This window comes from Arvicola amphibius, chromosome 12, assembly GCF_903992535.2.
Source record: "Arvicola amphibius chromosome 12, mArvAmp1.2, whole genome shotgun sequence".
Lineage (NCBI taxonomy): Eukaryota > Metazoa > Chordata > Mammalia > Rodentia > Cricetidae > Arvicola > Arvicola amphibius.
This window is the reverse complement of record NC_052058.2, coordinates 128,751,881-128,770,559: the sequence shown is the minus strand read 5'-3', so window position 1 is coordinate 128,770,559 and position 18,679 is coordinate 128,751,881. Positions and strand designations below refer to the sequence as shown.

Below are 18,679 nucleotides of genomic sequence, written 5' to 3'. Positions count from 1 at the left end.
CAGAAACTCATAAACCAGTTCTCACCCCCTCTCATTAAAGCCTTACCCTCTCTCCGCAAACAAGACAGACACAGGGCCACTAAAACATTTATTGCCTCTCCCGCCCCAGGAATAGTGAATAATGAAGCATCTGTTGCAGATTACATCCCGGGGGTTTTCTTCCAAATGACTTCGGTGCAGCCTATACCTGCTCCTGAGGAGGAATGCCGCCCAGCTACAAAGGAGGCAGTTTGGGGAAAAACTCTGTGTCTGCGGGGTAACTTGGCCGTGCTGTTGGCTGGCAGGGTTGTGAGAATGCTTGCCATTTCACTCCTTCTTTTCCACTTGCTGTGTAAGGCCGCCAAACCCAATGCCTGTGGGGCCAAAATTTTTGGCATAGCAAACTGTGAACCAGAAGATAAGGAAGAATATATATTAGCTTCGCTGTTTTAGGACCTGCCTAAATATCATCCTTTTTACCTGCCAGTAGTAGTCTTTTGGCAAATTTTACTTTTAAAGAAACAAAGCTGCACTTAGATTTGCTAGTAATCTATTTTTTATGTCTTTGCGCTTCACAGTGTTACTGAAACTTCCTTATATGATCGTCCACAAAAGCCAACTTGAATTGCCTGCTCAGCCTTCTGCTCAGCTGCTGCCCAGGGCTCTCCCTGCTGTGTCCACCAGGCACTCGGAAGTGCTTACAGTTTCTTCAATGTACTGTAAAGTCCTTCCTGTTACTGTTCCCTGTTCCTGGGATGCCCCCTTCCCAAGCCCATATCACCCTCCAAGCCCAGAGGACTGTTTTCAGAATCGCATCCACTCTGCGGATGCTGCTGAACTCTGAATGTTCTCCAATACAGCTCCACTTTTATTCATTTATGTTTTTCACTTTGAAAACATTTTTGTTTACATGCTGGGTTTTTTTTTATGGCTACACCGAGATTCTAGGGTCTTATGGCCTATACATCTCTTCTGCCTATCAGACAGCAAGTGAATTCCCATTCTGTGTCATCATGGGGAGCGCTCAGGACAATCTGTGGTCTTTGGATCTGTTTGACACAGTCCTACAACCCATCCTGGCCTTATATTCCCATATCTACTTGCTTTTGCCTACCAGGTGTAGGGATTTTTAGTTTTGTTTTGTTTTTGTTTGTTGTTGTTGTCTCAAGACAGGATGTAGCCCTCACTGTCCTGGAACTTGCTCTGTAGTTCAGGCTGGCCTTGACCTCACAGAGATCCACCTGCCTCTGCCTCCCAAGTGCTAGGATAAAAGGCATGTGTCACTACACCCAAAGGTGTGGGGTTTATTACAAACATACATGCTACCACACCTGGCACCTAGTCTCAATTAGCAATTTCTCTTCAAGTCACCCCTACTCCCTCCTCTCCACCAAACACATTCAAAGCTCCTGGAACACCATCATTAGGTGATGATGTTTCTATGAACTTCAGACTACGCCTTAGAGGTGCTGTAGGGTTGAGGACATATTGCCTTTGCTCCCTAGTGTGTCCTTTCTTTTCTCACTGTCAGAAAGGAGCTGGGGCTTCATTTGACTGCCCAGAGCAAGGTAGGCCTTTGTCTGAGAGCTGCTTGGCCTGCAAGGGAACCTCACAGTCTGCAGAAGGATCCATCATTCTTTGGGGTGAGTGAGGAGTGAGTGCCCGAACCGCGGCAGCTGCCCGGAGAGGGACCACCAACTCTCCACAACTCCCCCTGCCACCAGCACACTTCCTGCTCTTCCTGCAGGGGTTATTCTCCCCGGATACTGCCTCTCTCTTCCTGTCCCTTCCCAGCTTGCACCCAGAATCCTCCCCCCCTCCCCCTGCCTCATCCTCCCGTCTTTGGGGCCACAAAATCCCACAGCTCAGCCTGTTTGGGCTCTGGGGACCCGGAATTGAGTGCACCCAGGCCGGTGGGAGGTCCCCTCCTTCATTTGACTGCCCGGAGCAAGGTAGGCCTTTGTCTGAGAGCTGCTTGGCCTGCAAGGGGACCTGAAAGTCTGCAGGAGGATCCATCGTTCTTTGGGGTGAGTGAGGAGTGAGTGCCCGAACCGCGGCAGTTGCCCTGAGAGGGACCACCGACTCTCCACAACTCCCCCTGCCACCAGCACACTTCCTGCTCTTCCTGCAGGGGTTATTCTCCCCGGATACCGCCTCTCTCTCCCTGTCCCTTCCCAGCTTGCACCCAGAATCCTCCCCCCCTCCCCCTTCCTCATCCTCCCGTCTTTGGGGCCACAAAATCCCACAACTCAGCCTGTTTGGGCTCTGGGGACCTGGAATTGAGTGCACCCAGGCCGGTGGGAGGTCCCCTCCTTCATTTGACTGCCCGGAGCAAGGTAGGCCTTTGTCTGAGAGCTGCTTGGCCTGCAAGGAGACATGACAGTCTGCAGGAGGATCCATCATTCTTTGGGGTGAGTGAGGAGTGAGTGCCTGAACCGCGGCAGCAGCCCGGAGAGGGACCACCGACTCTCCACAACTCCCCCTGCCACCAGCACACTTCCTGCTCTTCCTGCAGGGGTTATTCTCCCCGGATACTGCCTCTCTCTCCCTGTCCCTTCCCAGCTTGCACCCAGAACCGTCCCCCCCCTCCCCCTTCCTCATCCTCCCGTCTTTGGGGCCACAAAATCCCACAGCTCAGCCTGTTTGGGCTCTGGGGACCCGGAATTGAGTGCACCCAGGCCGGTGGGAGGTCCCCTCCTTCATTTGACTGCCTGGGGCAAGGTAGGCCTTTGTCTGAGAGCTGCTTGGCCTGCAAGGGGACCTCACAGTCTGCAGGAGGATCCATCATTCTTTGGGGTGAGTGAGGAGTGAGTGCCCGAACCGCGGCAGCTGCCCGGAGAGGGACCACCGACTTTCCACAACTCCCCCTGCCACCAGCACACTTCCTGCTCTTCCTGCAGGGGTTATTCTCCCCGGATACTGCCTCTCTCTTCCTGTCCCTTCCCAGCTTGCACCCAGAATCCTCCCCCCCTCCCCCTGCCTCATCCTCCCGTCTTTGGGGCCACAAAATCCCACAGCTCAGCCTGTTTGGGCTCTGGGGACCTGGAATTGAGTGCACCCAGGCCGGTGGGAGGTCCCCTCCTTCATTTGACTGCCCGGAGCAAGGTAGGCCTTTGTCTGAGAGCTGCTTGGCCTGCAAGGGGACCTCACAGTCTGCAGGAGGATCCATCATTCTTTGGGGACACCAAACACCTCCGCGCTCCTTTTGAAGGAAGAGATGGGCAGGCGCCAATGCAGGAGCTCCTCCAACAACATGAAAGGCAACATGACATCACCACAAGCCAGACATCCCGAAACAACAAGAATTGAACACCCTACCCCAGAAGATATAGAAGAAACCGACATTAAACAGTACTTTATAAAAATAATAGAGGACCTTAAACAGGAGGTAAAAAACTGCCATAAAGAAATGGAGATGACAAACAAAAAGGTAGACGAAATAAATAAATCTCTCAAAGATACCCAAGAAAAACAAGAAAAACAAGAAAAAGCAATCAAACAAGTAAGGGAAACAGTACAAGACCTGATAAATGAAATGGAGGTATTGAAGAAAACACAATCTGAGGGACGACTGGAAATGGAAACTCTGAGTAAACGAACAGAAACTTCAGAGACAAGTATTTCCAACCGAATACAAGAGATGGAAGAAAGAATCTCGGACTCTGAAGATACTATAGAGGAAATAAACTCACAGATTAAAGAACTAAACAAATCTAACAAATTCTTAACACAAAACATTCAGGAAATCTGGGACACCATGAAAAGACCAAACCTAAGAATAATTGGGGTAGAAGAAGGAGAAGAATTACAACTCAAAGGCCCAGAAAACATATTCAACAAAATTATAGAAGAAAACTTCCCCAACCTAAAGAAGGATGTTCCTATGAAGGTACAAGAAGCCTACAGAACACCAAATAGACTGGATCAAAAGAAAGCATCCCCACGCCATATAATAATCAAAACACAAAACATACAGAATAAAGAACAGATATTAAGAGCTGCAAAGGAAAAAGGTCAAGTAACATATAAAGGGAAACCTATCAGAATTACACCTGATTTCTCAATGGAAACCATGAAAGCCAGAAGAGCTTGGATAGATGTGCTACAGACACTTAGGGAACATGGATGCAAGCCTAGACTATTATACCCAGCAAAGCTTGCATTCACCATTGATGGAGAAAACAAGATATTCCAGGACAAAAACAGATTTAAACAATACGCAGCCACAAATCCAGCCTTGCAGAAAGTAATAGAAGGAAAATCACAAACCAAGGAGTCCAACAACGCCGACAATAACTCAGGCATCTAGCGACCCTTCACCAGCACAACTAGAAGAAGGGAAACACACAAACTCTACTACTAAAAATGACTGAAGTTAACAACCACTGGTCATTAATATCACTTAATATCAATGGACTCAATTCACCTATAAAAAGGCACAGGCTAAGAGACTGGATACGAAAACAGAATCCAACATTTTGCTGTTTACAAGAAACACACCTCAACCACAAAGACAGGCACCTACTCAGAGTAAAGGGTTGGGAAAAGGTTTATCAAGCAAATGGCCCTAAGAAACAAGCGGGTGTGGCCATACTAATTTCCAACAAAGTTGACTTCAAACTAAAATCAATCAGAAGAGATGGAAAGGGACACTTTATACTCATAACAGGAAAAATCCTTCAGAATGAAGTCTCAATCCTGAATATCTATGCCCCTAATATAAAAGCTCCCACTTATGTAAAAGAAACACTTCTAGAACTCAAGGCAGCCATCAAACCACACACACTAATAGTTGGAGACTTCAACACTCCTCTCTCACCAATGGACAGGTCAATCAGACAGAAACCTAACAGAGAATTGAAAGACTTAATGGAGGTAATGAACCAAATGGACTTAACAGACATCTATAGAACATTCCACCCAAATAGGAAAGAATATACCTTCTTCTCTGCGGCTCATGGAACCTTTTCGAAAATTGACCATATACTTGGTAACAAAGCAAACTTCCACAGTTACAAAAAAATATTAGTAACCACCTGTGTCTTATCGGATCACCATGGATTAAAATTAGAATTCAACAACAATGCTACCCCCAGAAGGCCCACAAACTCATGGAAACTGAACAGTCAACTACTGACCCACACCTGGGTCAAGGAAGAAATAAAGAAAGAAATTAAAGTCTTTCTTGAATTTAATGAAAACAAAGACACAACATACTCAAACCTATGGGACACAATGAAAGCAGTGCTAAGAGGAAAGTTCATAGCACTAAGTGCCCACTTAAAGAAAACGGAGAAAGCACTCATTGGTGACTTAACAGCACACCTGAAAGCTCTGGAAAAAAAAGAAGCAGACTTACCTAGGAGAAGTAGAAGACTGGAAATAATCAAACTGAGGGCAGAAATCAACAAAATAGAAACACAGAAAACAATCCAAAGAATCAATGAAACAAGAAGCTGGTTCTTGGAGAAAATCAACAAGATTGACAAACCCTTAGCCAAACTAATCAAACGGCAGAGGGAGAACACGCAAATTAACAAGATCAGAAATGAAAAGGGGGACATAACCACAGACACAGAGGAAATTCAGAAAATCATTAGATCTTACTACAAAAGCCTGTATGCCACAAAATTGGAAAATGTAAAAGAAATGGACAGTTTTTTAGATAAATACCATATACCAAAGTTAAACCAGGACCAGGTAAATGCTCTAAATCGTCCTGTTAGTCGCGAAGAATTAGAAACTGTTATCAGAAACCTCCCTACCAAAAAGAGCCCAGGACCAGATGGTTTCAATGCGGAATTCTACCAGAACTTCCAAGAAGACCTAATACCTATACTCCTTAAGGTATTTCATAATATAGAAACACAAGAGTCACTGCCAAATTCCTTCTATGAAGCTACAGTTACCCTGATACCTAAACCACACAAAGACTCAACCAAGAAAGAGAATTACAGGCCAATCTCACTCATGAACATGGACGCAAAAATTCTCAATAAAATACTGGCAAACCGAATCCAAGAACACATTAGAAAAATTATCCATTACGATCAAGTAGGCTTCATCCCAGAGATGCAGGGCTGGTTCAACATACGAAAATCTATTAATGTAATCCATCATATAAACAAACTGAAGGAAAAAAACCATATGGTCATCTCATTAGATGCTGAAAAAGCATTTGACAAAATTCAGCACCCTTTTATGATAAAGGTCTTGGAGAGATTAGGGATACAAGGGTCATTCCTAAATATAATAAAAGCTATTTACAGCAAGCCGACAGCTAACATCAAATTAAACGGAGAGAAACTCAAGGCTATCCCACTAAATTCAGGAACACGACAAGGCTGTCCACTCTCTCCTTATCTCTTCAATATAGTGCTTGAAGTTCTAGCAATAGCAATAAGACAACATAAGGGAATCAAGGGGATTCAATTTGGAAAGGAAGAAGTTAAACTTTCATTATTTGCAGATGATATGATAGTATACATAAGCGACCCCAAAAACTCCACCAAAGAACTCCTACAGCTGATAAACTCCTTCAGTAACGTGGCAGGATACAAGATCAACTCCAAAAAATCAGTCGCCCTCCTATACACAAAGGATAAGGAAGCAGAGAGGGAAATCAGAGAAGTATCACCTTTCACAATAGCCACAAATAGCATAAGATATCTGGGAGTATCGCTAACCAAGGAAGTGAAGGATTTATTTGACAAGAACTTTAAGTCTTTGAAGAAAGAAATTGAAGAGGATACCAGAAAATGGAAGGATCTCCCCTGCTCGTGGATTGGGAGGATCAACATAGTAAAAATGGCAATTCTACCAAAAGCAATCTATAGATTCAATGCAATCCCAATCAAGGTCCCATTAAAATTCTTCACAGAGATTGAGAGGACAATAATCAACTTTATATGGAAAAACAAGAAACCCAGGATAGCCAAAAAAATCTTATACAATAAAGGTACTTCTGGAGGCATTACCATCCCTGACTTCAAACTCTATTACAGAGCTACAGTATTGAAAACGGCTTGGTATTGGCATAAGAACAGAGAAGTTGACCAATGGAATCGTATAGAAGACCCGGATCTTAAACCACAAACCTATGAACACCTGATTTTTGATAAAGGAGCCAAAAGTACACAATGGAAAAAAGAGGGCATCTTCAACAAATGGTGCTGGCATAACTGGATGTCAACCTGTAGAAGAATGAAAGTAGATCCATATCTATCACCATGCACAAAACTCAAGTCCAAATGGATTAAAGACCTCAATATTAATTTGAACACATTGAGATTGATAGAGGAGAAAGTGGGAAGTACTCTACAACAAATGGGCACAGGGAACCGTTTCCTATGCATAATCCCAGCTGCACAGACTTTAAGGGCAACATTGAATAAATGGGACCTCCTGAAGTTGAGCAGCTTCTGTAAAGCAAAGGACATTGTCACTAAGACACAAAGGCAGCCTACTGACTGGGAAAAGATCTTCACCAACCCTGCAACTGACAAAGGTCTGATCTCTAAAATATATAAGGAACTCAAGAGACTAGACGGTAAAATGCCAATTAACCCAATTAAAAAATGGGGCGATGAACTGAACAGAGAATTCTCAACAGAAGAAGTTCGAATGGCCAAAAGACACTTAAGGTCATGCTCAACCTCCCTAGCTATCAGGGAAATGCAAATCAAAACAACTTTGAGATATCATCTTACACCTGTCAGATTGGCTAAAATCCAAAACACCAATAATAACCTTTGCTGGAGAGGTTGTGGGGTAAGGGGCACACTCATCCATTGCTGGTGGGAATGCAAACTTGTGCAACCACTTTGGAAAGCAGTGTGGCGGTTTCTCAGGAAATTCGGGATCAACCTACCCCAGGACCCAGCAATTCCACTATTGGGAATCTACCCAAGAGATGCCCAATCATACAACAAAAGCATATGCTCATCTATGTTCATAGCAGCATTATTTGTAATAGCCAGATCCTGGAGACAGCCTAGATGCCCTTCAGTGGAAGAATGGATGAAGAAACTGTGGAATATATACATGCTAGAATACTACTCAGCGGTAAAAAACAATGACATCTTGAATTTTGCAGGCAAATGGATGGAAATAGAAAACACTATTCTGATTGAGGTAACCCAGACCCAAAAAGATGAATATGGGATATACTCACTCATATTCGGTTTCTAGCCATGATTAAAGGACATCGAGCCTATAAGTTTGGGATCCTTGAGAAGATAATAAGAAGGTGAACTCCCAAAAAAGATATAGTAATCCTCCTGGATATTGGAAGTAGACACGATCGCCAGGCAAAATTGGGAACTTGAGGGTTGGGCAAGACTGGGCCAAGGGAAGATGGGGAGAGAAAAGTGTGAAGGGGAGAGCGGGGGGAGCTCGGAGGAATGGGGTGCTTGGGATATAGGAAAGGTGGATATGAGAGCAGGGAAGCATATATCTGAATTTAAGGAGCTACCTGAGGGTTGTCAAGAGACTTGACCCTAGAGGGGTTCCCAGGTTTCCAGGGAGACGCCCCCAGTTAGTTCCTTGGGCAGCTGAGGAGAGGGAGCCTGAAAAGGCCAGTTCCTATAGCCATACTGATGAATTTCTTGCATATCACCATAGAACCTCCACCTGACGATAGATGAAGAAAATGACAGAGCCCCACCTTGGAGCACCGGACTGAGCTCCCAAGGTCCGGATGAGGAGCAGAAGGAGAGAGAACATGAGAAAGAAAGTCAGGACCGTGAGGGAACCTCCAGCTGGCGACAGATGGGGAAGGTGACTGAGCCCCACATTGGAGCACTGGACTGAGCTCCCAAGGTCCCGATGAGGAGCAGAAGGAGCGAGAACATGAGGGAGAAAGTCAGGAACGAGAGGGGTGCGTTCACTCATGGAGACGGTGGGACAGAACTAATGGGAGATCACCAACTCCAGTTGGAATGGGACTGATGGATCATGCGACCAAACCCGTCTCTCTGAGTGTGGCCAACAGCGGGGGCTGACTGAGAAGCAAAGGACAATGGCTCTGGGCTCTGATTGTTCTTCATGGACGGGCTCTGTGGGAGCCTTCTCAGCTTGGTCGATCACCTTCCTGGACCTGGGGGGAGTTGGGAGGACCTTGGTCTTAGCATAGAGTGGGGAACCCTGATGGCTCCTTGGCCTTGAGAGGGAGGGAGGGGAGGTATGGGTGGAGGGGAGGGGAGGGAAGGGGGAGAAGTAGGGGAGAGAAAGGGGAGAAGGAGGGGAGGGAGGGGGGAGGAGGAGGGAAGGAGATGGAAATTTTTAAATATAAAAAAAAATAAACCATGAGAAAAAAAAAAAAAAAAAAAAAAAAAAAGAAAGGAGCTGGGCCTCACCATCTACACACACAACCAAAGGATTATGGAAGTGGTTAACAAAGCTGGAAGGATCAGCACTAAAGACAGCTCTGTCCCTGTGGTTGCTAAGTGGCTTGCAACATCAGAAGCAAATGTCAGGAGTGTAGAAAGATTGTGGGAGAGGCATACACATGAGGCCAGGACAATCTGTCACTCAGCAAGACACCCTTCCTGCTTCCCACTGGAAGAGAGATGCTTGAGTTTCACTGTTCTTTCTTATCTCCCTCCCAGATACATTTGGTCCTAAACCCCCGAACTTGGGCCCAAACCCCTGAGCTGGGGACAGGGGCTGCCCCATTTCCATTGGGTGGTTTTACTACCTTCCAAGAGCCCAGGCTGCCAAGCTGAGCAGCCTGATTCCTGGCAGACATAGGCAGCCCTCTGAGCATGGCACAACTTCCACCCAGAAAGTCTCCACAGCCACTTACCTTTGCAATAAAGCTCTCCGTCCTTGTCTGTGACATTTGTGGACTCCAGGCTCTTCCCACAGATGGCGCAGCGGAAGCAGGTCTTGTGCCAAGGCTGGGAGCCATGAAAGGGTTATTTATCAGAGACGCAAGCATCACATTGTGGTCCCACTGAAAATGCACTGACCAGCACTAGACGAGGCAGTGCACCTACTGCCCTGGTCTTTCTCTTCTTATGAAAGAAGGCCCTCAACTAATAATGCCAGGGGTTTCAAGAAAATAAGATGCCATGCTTTTGACCAGCAATTCTTAGAACCCTGATAATGGATTTATAATAATAATTTGCATGTGTGTTTCTTCAGAATAAACTCAACAGGAAAGGGCTTCCCTCTAGTGATAAGATTGGGACAAACTGGCAGGAAAGACTTGCCCATGAGACAATAGCAATGTTTATATTACATATAAAGTTCAAAAAAGTGAAAAGGAGGGAACTAGGCAATTATCCAGGCAAGCCACTTGTTTTTACTCTGAAGCTATGATGGCAGAGAGGTGTATGGCTTGGCTTCCAGTAGCCCACCTCTGTCCTGCACATCTTTGCCTGCCAGGCATGGCCTGGAGGTCTTGTTGGTCTGCAAATGGCTGGTCTTCGGTGACATCAGCCCTAAGCTTCAAGCCCTCCAAGTCTCCCCTTCTCTTTATACAGAATGAACACAATTTTTCTTTCCCCAGGTCCAGTTCCTTTGGTGAACACTCTGGGTTTGGACTTAAAGGGCGGTGCACATTCTGTGCCCACTTGATGACTTTCCCCAAACCAATCAAGCTGAGTTGCACAGGGCTGATGGGTTTCCATGGCTAACACCTCTAAAGGGATGGAACACAGAACCATGGGGGGGAGGAAGAGGATCTTGTGCCCCTTTGTATCGATGAAGCTCTGCTGCATACCTTCTCCCCAGTATGTTTCTATTGCAACAAACTCGCTAATTGTAGTTGCCAAACGGCACTATGTAACAGTCACAAATTTTGGAAATGGCTGGGGGGGGGGGTTCGTGTGTGGCTTCTAAACAGTTGTGGAGGCTAAGGAGAATGAAGGGTCTGGCCCCACCCATAGTCCCCACGGATCCAGTGGAGATGAGAAGCCGCTGTTTGGCTCACCCGGACATCCTCACCTTGCCACCTCCCATGACCTTCTCAGCAGCATACACTGACTTCCCACATCGTGGGCACTTCTCTGATTCTCCAAACTTCGCAGAGAACTTGGAAGGGTTGCTCGTAGTGGCTGCACGTGCTGGCTTCGGGGACCTGGTGGAAACGGTAAGTGGAATGAAGACTGCCCTTGGCGCACAGTTTGAAAATTGTGCCTCAGGTGATGTACCTCACTCCACTGTGCCTCTTTCTCATCATCTACAATAGGCATAATCACGGGACATGTCTCAGTTGTTGAGGGTGATGGTTGTGTTAAAGCCCTGAAGACAGCGCCTGTCGGTGTGGATGGGCTAACGTGTGTTAGCTTCAATGATTTTATATCTTTCCTTTGACACTTTAGCAAGTATTCCATGCATGCCCATGTGCTGCCATTGCTGTTGTTGGTTTGCTCTTGTTCTTTAGATATTTTATTGTACTATCATGAAGCCAGGTGAAAACTACAGGCCAAGATGATGCGCACTTTTCCCAAACTAAAAGCAAGGACTCTGCTCCTTGCAGTTTTAGTCTTTGATGTTCCATTACATGTGGTGTCTCTTGAGCCTCACCAGTGACTGAAGTAGATACGGACAGTGGGAAGAGAGGGAGGACCTGACAGGAGCAAGACTAGGCAGAAGATGGCAGGTAGAGCTAGGAAAAAACCCAGGTCTCCAACGGCTTTGCACTCCTTCCCCATGTCAAAAAGTAGGCTTTAGATGATGCAAGACAGCACATGCAGCTGCTATCACCTTGTCGTCTTTAACTGAAGGTCTCTAGCTGGGATGGCGAGTAATGAGAAAAATAAGAAAAGGCCTCTAGTGAGCACACATCCCTCGACTTTTCCAGGCTCTACAGTGGATGACCTTCTTCTCAGGAGACAAAATGACAAACTGTTCTCTGAGGTAGGTACTCAGTTCAGCTAGCTGTTTCTGGCCAATCGCCACAGGGCTAGGCCCAGACAAGATACCAGCTGGGCAGCCAGCAGCTGTGGGCCAGCCATCATCAGATTGTTTTCAAGTCTGGCTAGTGATGGTTAACAGGGAAAGTGGGGAAGTAGATTGAGCTGGCAGTGGCCACTGTGATATCTCACACTCTCAGGATTGTTTTGGGGGATGTTAGTACTGTACAGGTATGGCAGCAGACAACCAAGGAGGCCCACAAAACCATCATATTGGTATTTCCGCCTGAGGGTCAGCTCCAGACCCATCTTCTTGCATTGCAGACATTACTCATCTTACAACCTAAGAAATAAATCTTCACCAACAAACACACAGAGAATGACCAAGACTTTCCTGCTCTATTTATACGATTTACACAGAAGCTCACAACAGAGAAGAAAAGAGACTCCATGCAGTTTGCAAAGATCAAATGATGAAACATCTGTACATTCTGGGTTCTCTCTTGACATGCAAACTGAGAACCATCATGTAAAAGTAATTGCCCTTTAGAAAAGCAGATAATTCAGAGAGAGACAACACATTGTTACAACTTGGTCAGAGTGAATATTCCTATTGTTGGCAAGTCAACAATAGAGTCCATTCTCCCATGTCCAGAAAATGTTGCTATGGGAACGGAATGAACTGTCTTGATCATTGGAGACTAACAGAGAGAAAAGAAGCATGGTAGTAACTTACTGTTGGAACTGTAGGCCAAGATGCTCGCCTGTGTCTGTGCTGAGGCAGCCAGCGCCTTGTCCAAACCCGATCCCCTTGGGACCATACTTGCGCCCGTAGCAGACCTTACAGTAGATCTCTGACTCATGAGCTGCCACTGTGGTGCTGTCCAGAGCCTTCCTGCAGGCCACTGCAGAGGACAGAAAGAGTCAAGGAGTAAGGGTTGACCTCCCCACCTCTCTCTTCCCCCACCTCTCTCTTCTGCACCCAGAGCCCCAGACCAAGAGTACATCTGTGACTCCTAGCACATCTAGAGCATCTGTCTGTTCTGAGTCACTTTCAAGACAGACCTGGTCTGGCAGACGAGAAAAGAGGCTCAGAGAAGAGAAACAGATGTTTGGTGTACCCAACGGAAAAGGGGGTAGAAGTCAGCATTGCAACCGAGTATGGAGTCTTGGACCTGTTAGTAACAGTGTTCCTGGTGAACGAATGAATCCTGCTGAATGACATCAGGGAACTTGTGGGGTGGGGCAGCTTACTTACACCTTAGTCATATAGGAGCAGTTTCTGTACCCATCAAGGTTTTGTTGTCTATTTGTTTGTTTGTTTATCTATCTATCTATTTTATTTGTCTATTTGAAACAGGGTTTCCTCGTGTAGCTTTGGCTGTCCTAAAACTAGCTCTGTAGACCTCACAGATATCCACCTGCCTCTGCCTTCAGAGTGTTGGGATTAAAGGCGTGTGTCACCATTGCCAGCCTTTATCAAGCTTTTTGAAGAACACTGTGATATTGTGACCAGTTCTGGAATTAGGGGTGGGACAGAAGGGACATAAGTGACCCACTGGTCCCCTTCATCACCCATTGGCTCAAGCCGTTATCTATCACTTACCTTATGTCATTTGTCTCCAAATATAAGGTAACTAAATCCAAAGACAAAGATTGCAGAAAGAGTTGATTTTTAAGCTTGAAAAGACTTTGCGTGTATGTGTCTGTTTGTGTGTGTGTGTGTGTGTGTGTGTGTGTGTGTGTGTGTGTGGTGTTAGGAATTTAACCCAGGGCCTCAGGCATTCTAACCAAGCTCTCTACTACTAAGTTAAGCAGGCAATCCTGAGGGTGGGACTTTTAAAGATGTAAATGAAAATGTCATATCATCTTATAATATTTAATAACACACATGAAGAATATACTGGAAACGCTAATTTTCCTAGTCTCACACAAACTCAAGGATCCCATTCTTTCTTGCCATCCTCATCTGTACACTCACTCTCGGGACAGCTGATTGTAGCCAGACGCCCTGCACAGCTCATGTTCATGTAGATCTCTGTCTGAGCCTTTGTCAGGCAGCCCTTGCTTGGCCCTTGACCAGGAGTCTAGAGCATGAAAATGACCTCAACGCACAGAGCCTATTACCTACCATAGTTGTTAGGCAGCTGTTAGGGATAAACCATTTCCACAACTTAACAAAACACTGCAGTGCTTTGCAATAATGACCATTAAAGGTTTATAGTAATAATCGTTAAGTGCGAGCATAACCTCAGAAATAATAAAACATGGACATTCAACGTATTTGTTTCTTTAAAAGACAAAACAGTTCCGCCAAGTGATCTTTATAAGGAACCTGGCATGGATGAGATCATTGCAGATTAATATGCCTTTCTGAAATGACGTGTTGTTGTTAAAACTAGAGTAATTAAAACATGCATAAAAGAAGAAGATTATGAATGAAGTAGGATGGGCCAGAGATTAATGGTTGGGGAGTTTGGAAGATAGGAATATAGGAGAGAATTTATTCAAGTATCTATTGGTGTGGGGGTCCTTCTGTCTATGTGTTGCTTTTATTGGTTAATGAATAAAGAAACTGCCCTGTGGTAGGACAAAAGAACAGAGCTATGTGGGGAAAACTAAAGTGAATGCTGGGAGAAAGGCGGCAGGGTCAGAGAGAAGCCATGTAGCTCTGCTGGAGCCTGACGGAACATTACCCCGTAAGCCACAACCACGTGGTGGTACAAAGATTACTAGAAATGGGTTAAATTCAGTTGTAAAAGTTAGCCAATAAGAGGCTAGAGCTAATGGGCCCAGCAGTGATTTAATTAATACAGTATCTGTGTGGTTATTTAGGGGCTAAGCAGCCTCTTCCTTACTACAATTGATAGATTAAAAATTCTTTGCTCAAGGAAAAAGATGTAAATCACTGAGAGAATGTCCAATAGCATGAGAGACTTTAAAAGGCTTTGAATTTAAAAAAAATTCTTTGAAGAACAATTTAAGAGAAATGCCTTCCACTGGGGTACAGAAGGCAGATACCCGAGTCTACCCTGTTGGCATTAGTTACTGCCCTCCACTTTGCTCACAGGGGACAGGTCTCATAGGGTATCTCCAGACCATGACAGAGGGCCCAGATCTGCACATGTTGGGTGAGTGACTGGCTGAGTAAAGGTCCTTGTCATTAGAGATCAGTGAGCTCCTGTTGTACAGCAGTGAAGTTCAGGGCTGTCCCTGACCTCCATTCCTGTGACTTACCAGTTCCCACTCTCAGCTCTCCGTGACACCTTGTGAAGAGCACCTTGCAAGGTCAGGCCAAGTCTGACTTTAAAAACTTTAAAAATATTATATTCTGGTGTGTGTGTGTGTGTGTGTGTGTGTGTGTGTGTGTGTGTAAGTCAGAGGATAACCTGCAGGAATTATTTCTCTCCCTCTACCATATGGGTTCCAGGGATTGAACTCAGGTCATTAGGTTTGCCAACAAACACTTTTACCCACTGAGCCATTCTGCTGGGCCCCGAAGAGCTTTGGTACATAGCAGTAGAGAACTGTGCTGCCCAGTACCATGGCAACCATCCATACAGGATGTGCTGATAGGCTCACAAAATCGTACTCAGCTTCAGTTGAGTGCGAACACTAAAAATATAAAATATCAAATATCTCATGAGTCATGAGACATATATATATGTATATATATATTTGACTTATAGCTCACATAGTGAGATATTTCAAAACTGATTTTCCCTAGTCTCACTGGCATATCTATAAAATGATGACTACCATGGAATGCTTATGCTTACATATGTGGCTTACATACATTCCTTCTAGGTTTATATAGAACTCAGGACCACACTAGTAGGCTAAAGTGCAGTAGAACTGCCTCTCTGAGCCCTGTTCCCTGCTAGCAGAGGCTTGGCTGGAGTCTGGTAAGTCTCATAGAGATAATATAGAAAAGTGTGCCCTCCCCAGAGGCCCCTGCCGCTACGGCTGAAACCCACATGGCTGAGCTCTCATCCCACCCATGGGGTATGCTCCCAAGTGTTCAAACCCTTCTCCTGTGTCTCCACTGAGCACAGCCAGTGTCATCCTCTGGGAAGTCAAGACAACTCACCCCCACCTCAGTGGGAAGCTTCCATCCACTCTACTTACTACACAGCATCAAAGTTAATACAAGCAGGACAAAGCCTAGAAAGCCGGATTTCCAGGTGTAGGACCCCAGTTTTCTCCTAGCAAATCCATCCTTATTTTATGGGTAGAAAGACAGGGCCTACCATGATAAAACAGCTTCCCACAGTTACAGTTAGAGAATCGAAAAGCCTCACTCGAAGCTTACTTCCTGTTTGGTTCCAGTTCTCTTTCTGGTTCTGGTCACTTAAAGGACACTGGCTATTTTTAGAGAGTCACTGAAGGCTTCGAGAATGGATAACAAGGTCCAGATAATTATAAATGAAAAATAGTGGATATGAAGGATTTGTAAGATGACTTAAAAGACAATTGCCCATCCTTAAAATCCAGAGCATTAGTGTGTCAACCTAATCACCTAAACCAGTCCTCTTTTTCCTCTATAAATACAGTTGCCGAGGAGGGGGAGGACCATGGACCTGCAGCTGAGAACACAGCCGGACACTATTTCTGGCTGATAGAGTTGGAGTATGTATTCTCGGCTCTAACATTTAGAACTTAGGCCCTGAAGTTCATCTGGAGCTCCATCAATGGAGGCCTTGCAACCACCTCAGTGGGGCATGAGGGGAGAACTGAGCTGGCTAACAGATCCTGCCAGATACTGAATGAAGCTAGCCTGTGAGTCGTTGCTTTGGCCTAGAAGCAGGGAAGGTGGGTGGCCTTCCCTCAAAGCCATGGCCCATTTGTCGCATAAAAGGAACTGCAGAATGTGATGTCAAGGAGCCATGGGGCAGGGGTCTGACGGTGCAGGGGTTAGCCCTCACTCTGCTGCAGGTGCCTGCCACCTGAGCACAGAGATAAGAAACGACTTGACCAAGGTCACATGTCAGACCCTCAAGTATATGTCACAGTAGCTCAGAGCTCCCTCGGTTTGGGCATTTGTAAATCTGTCTGACAGCTAAAGAGTTCCTTCATTTGGATGCCTAAGCCTGACATGTGCTGCCCACTGCCTTCCCTTTCTTAGCGAAGACTAGCCACAGCTGGCTTCGGTGACAGCTGACCGGGGCCACACAAGAAAAAAACCAAATCTAGTTTGGCTCCAGACAACTGCTAGTTTCCTTTCTCTGCCAAGTCATACTTTGCAAATGTCACCGAGAGCAGGGCCAACACAGCTTGTCCTGACTTTTGAGTTGGGTGAAACTGCCTCTGAGCTGGTGCGTGGCTAGGGAAAGTGGAGCCCACAGGCAGGGTTTCCACAGAGCTTCCTGCTCCCGCATGCTGGTGCTGCACTGTGACAATCACAGTAGGATTCAATGAGGACTCAGAGCCCGCAGCAAACCCCTGGGGGTCTCCCCAACTCACTGCAGAGGAAACAGGTCTTGTGGAAGCTCCTCCCATTGCACTGGATCTCTTCCGCGTGGTAAACCGTCTTTTCGCAGGCTCCACATTTTGCACCTCCGCCCCAGTTTGGCATGGTGAAGACTCTGAGCAAGGTCAGTCTAAGAGGATATAAAGCAAATGCCCTAGGTTTAGATGGTATTGAGGGTAAACTGACTGGAAATACAGTGATCTGAGGGCCTGGGTACAGGCTGATTCATTCAGTCATTCACTCATTCAACAAATGACTACCTTCTACAAGCAGCCCAGACCCTGCAGGCTTTGAGGCATCTGCTTATTGAGCCATCTCAGTCCCCTCTTCTGTTAAATTTCAGCAACATCTGTCCCTAGGTATCTCACAGGTCTCCAAGAAAGAATAGGCAACTAATTTTGTGTGCATAAAATTGTATTCTAATACTATTTTCTTGTCCTCCAAAGTTTGAAAGTTATCTCATCAAAAGTGGGATTAACTTTCTGAACGTGACGTGTTCTTGCCTGTCTACCTTAGATCTCAATATAGCGAAGGTTCGGGCTTGGTGTACCTCAGAGCAGGCAGTATTGATGCTGTTGCGGATAGCAGCTTGCGGTCTTGGCTTGTCCAGGTGGCAAAAAATATAGAATATGAAAACTGTCTTGTCGAGTGTTGGTTCTCGTATCTGTTGAGGAACGCCATTGCCAGGCAGCCAGCGCTATAGTGGCTCGGCAATCCGGAAGATACACTGTGCTCTCAGCTGCCCTCAGCATGCTTTGCATCTAGAGGGGTTGCGGGGCTTTTCTCTACCTCACCACCCAACACTTCTCTCTGGGGTTATTTAGGGGACCAGAAGATTCAGTGTGTGAGAAGGGACGTAAGAGCTCACAGGCTCAGTGGGAGATGGTACCTACCTGTCCCCTGCACCTTAGAAACACACTCTGCCAAGAGCCGTACCTCTCCTCTCTCTCAGCTTTTCCCGAGAGGATGATGTTTAAAAGATGTTCATAAAAGGGGTGGTAAGCCAGAATTTTCAGGTTCTTAAATGTGAACCCAAGTTTTTAGTTTCCTTGGAGCAAAGCTGGATTAAGCTGTTGATATTCAGTAGACTTCTGAAGCCCTACCATCTGCCCAAGGAGCTGGATTTCTCCCAGGAACCTTTGGCTTCCTAGAAGCTTGGTGTGTCACCGAATCATGGACACTAAGCACCATCAAGCACTCTGCGAGGCAGTTCTGCCCAGTTCCTTCTTATGATAGTTGCGATTAGCACTAAGCCCTCTTGGGTCACCTCTCCGGGTTGTGTCTCACAGTCTTACAACACTGGCAGTTTTTGCTAAGAAACAGAAAGTAAACAGAAAACAGACCACTGAACCTGACACTGGACTGAAGG

General features: G+C 45.9%; 1 protein-coding gene across 1 annotated transcript; it reads right to left on the bottom strand.

Annotated features, from left to right (window-relative positions):
• Nucleotides 1-306: 306 nt before the first annotated feature.
• On the bottom strand, nt 307-17,415 carry Csrp3 (cysteine and glycine rich protein 3). The gene is made up of 5 exons (XM_038314105.1): nt 17,304-17,415; nt 12,577-12,745; nt 10,930-11,062; nt 9,785-9,878; nt 307-383 (listed from the first exon to the last, which is right to left on the bottom strand). The coding sequence occupies exons 1-5, from the start codon at nt 17,413-17,415 to the stop codon at nt 307-309; spliced, it is 585 nt and encodes a 194-aa protein (XP_038170033.1).
• Nucleotides 17,416-18,679: the final 1,264 nt, after the last annotated feature.